Source organism: Myotis davidii, unplaced genomic scaffold (genome assembly GCF_000327345.1).
Source record: "Myotis davidii unplaced genomic scaffold, ASM32734v1 scaffold826, whole genome shotgun sequence".
In the NCBI taxonomy this organism is placed as follows: Eukaryota; Metazoa; Chordata; class Mammalia; order Chiroptera; family Vespertilionidae; genus Myotis; species Myotis davidii.
The window spans coordinates 1,529,715-1,532,386 of record NW_006297142.1 but is presented as its reverse complement, the minus strand read 5'-3'; the positions used below and the strand labels follow the sequence as shown (position 1 = coordinate 1,532,386).

At 51.5% G+C, this 2,672-nt stretch overlaps 1 protein-coding gene across 1 annotated transcript in view; it reads left to right on the top strand.

Annotated features, from left to right (window-relative positions):
* The window catches only part of LOC102756241, a 58,892-nt gene that overhangs the window by 48,377 nt on the left and 7,843 nt on the right, over positions 1-2,672 (top strand). The window contains exon 8 of the mRNA XM_015569820.1: positions 1,859-2,109. Coding sequence (XP_015425306.1) covers positions 1,859-2,109 — 251 coding nt within the window. The remainder of the gene's footprint in view (positions 1-1,858; positions 2,110-2,672) is intronic.

The window sequence follows — 2,672 nt, the reverse complement described above, 5'->3', positions numbered from 1 at the left end:
GGGGCACCCACACCTCGGACAGCAAGCGTTTGCCTTCTCGCTGGACAGAAACCGTCTCCCGATCAGAAGAATCTGCTGGTCACTGACCAGGTTCTGTGCGCTGTCACCTACACTGACAGAGTGGAAAACTGTCAGAATGGACGGCCAATAGTCAGCGAAACCCACCTAATGCAGACGACACTTAGGAGGCTGGGAACAGGGAGCGTGAGTGTGAGGACCGGGTCCTGCTGTGTGAGTGCAGGTGGTGTTTCCTCAAGGACGGGTGCTGAGTGCAGCCAGAGCCTCGAGACTCAGCACATAAAGGGAGCCCGCTGGTTAGCATGCTCCTTAGCTCCCTCCTCTTAGAGAGCAAAACCCGGGCTCCAGGTCAATGGGATTTGGATGCCACCAGCTGGAAGCGCTGTGTGGACTCTCCATGGCCAGAGCTTTAGTTCCCTCCTCTTAGAGAGCAAATCCCGGGCTCCACGTCAATGGGATTTGGACGCCACCAGCTGGCAGCGCTGTGTGGACTCTCCATGTGGCCAGAGCTGGGCCAGAAAAGGCTGATGATGCCTCAGGGTCCAATATCGGTTGTCAAATGGAGATGAGAGTATTTACCATGAAATTCAAAAGGAGAATAAGTGAGGGACTATGAAACTAGTGGCGTGGTGCACGAATTTGTGCACGTGTGGGGTCCTGCGGCCCCACCCTGATTGGGGCCCATTGGCGGGGCTGGCCGTGGGGTCTAATCAGGAAGCTATAGCTTTTCCCCAGCTGAATGTAATTATTCTTTAAGGATGGCACAAAGAAAACCCACAACAGAACTGTTGTGCATTTCTCGTGCCATGAGGTGAAGTTGTTTGTGTTGCTTGCAAACGTATATCAAGATGAATGATGGCCCTTGAATGATTTTTGCGTTCTTCCCGGGGCTCTGCCCTCAGTTCCCAATATGATCTTCATGTCTGTTTGTTTAAAAGTTTTTCTGTTTGTGAATGTGCCTACCATTCGCTGTAGTTCCTGGCAGCCTGAGGGTCCTCTTTGCCACCGCTTTTAAAGAGAGATTGAAAGCTCACCTAATCTGCCAGGCACCGTAATTTCACAAAATCCCCACCCAGCCTCTCTACATTCCTAGCAAAGGGCTGCCATCCCCTTAATGCTTAGGTTGCCCTTTTGGCTATTTTGGAAGGTCTCCTAGGGCTGCGGGCTGTGGAGGGAGAATTCCACACGTTGGCTGCAGTATTAGCAGAGCCCTCTGGAGACTCTGGTTGGGGACAGAAGGAACTGATAATTAGTTTCTTGTGCTTTCACTAAATTCACATGCACAAGGGAGCCAGGCAGTGATTTAGGCGTGGGGGGGTGAGGCGGGGAGGCCGCAGGGTGAGGGGCCGGTGTTGTTCCAGTCATTCTGGTCGTTCTGCGGTTCGGTTGCTGTATTTTTATTACATAGGATTATGAGTGTAATAATCCTATGTAATAAAAGTACAGCAGAGTGTCTGAAATACAGTGGGGACTAAAATAACTTTAATCTCTTTCTGAAATATACAAGTGCAGAGATGAACAAATACCATTTACTACCACAGTTTACAATGGATAAACTAGGACCAGACAATAATAGGGACTTGGTCAACTAGATGATGTCCACTCATATCATGGAGTACAATGGCAGGCGATGACCATCACACCATTGATTAACATGAAAAGTATTCACAGGTCATTAAGGAAAAGAGTAAAATCCGTGAATCCTCCAATCACATTGGTGAAGGGAGAGACACCAAAGCTCAATAGTGTCATCCCCTGGCCCTTCTTCCATGTCTTGTGTCTTCTCTCTCCCTCCCTGGCCTCCCCCTGCAGTTCCTGATAATCCTGTGTCTGATTCCAGGGGAGAACTCTGAGGCTGGCGCCCCCACTGGCTTAGGGGTGGTGAGATGGCAGCTCCTGGTGGAAGTGGTGGGAAACTGCTCCTTTAAGGTCAACAACTACTTGGACCACCTGTACAAACCATGGCCCATAAAGAAGATCGTCGAATTTGGGAACTGGTTGGTTGGTAAGAACATGAAGCACCCGGTTCTGAGCAGGAACTGTGAGCACTTTGTCACGGATCTGAGATACGGCAATGCCCATGACCTGCAGGTAAGGCCCTCTGTGGGAGGCTCCCTCTCCCTTCTGGGGGTCTCCTTGGGGTGGGGGTGACAGTAATGTGCAGCCAGAACAAAAATTTTCCAGGACTGAGGCAAAATTATGCTCCCAGCTTCCTGCTGGCTGGGAGTCAGGATGTCTGAGATCAGATCTCGGGTCTGTTCCTGATCCACTCAGGGTCTTTGAACAGGTCAATTCCTCTCTGGCCTCAGTTTCCCCATGTGCAGAGGGAGGGGATGTTTGGAGGACCTCTGAGGCTCTGGCCACCTCTGTCCCTTTAGGATCCTTTGCCTCTAAGACCCACCCTAAAGGCAGCTCCTGATGCCCTGTGTGCTGTCAGGGAAAGTCTGGGCCAACCCGGGACCATGACAGGCCTCCTAAGGCCCCAGAGAGCCCTCGGGCAAGAGATGCTCAAGGTCTGTAGCCCATGTAAGAGCTGGAGGACATGTTCTGTGAGGTCTGGGCACATCCTACGCTCCCTCTTCCCCCTCTTAGCAAAGCACAGCTAGTGAGAGGCAGCAGCAGGATTGAATCCCCAGTCCTCCAGGCTCTTTCTG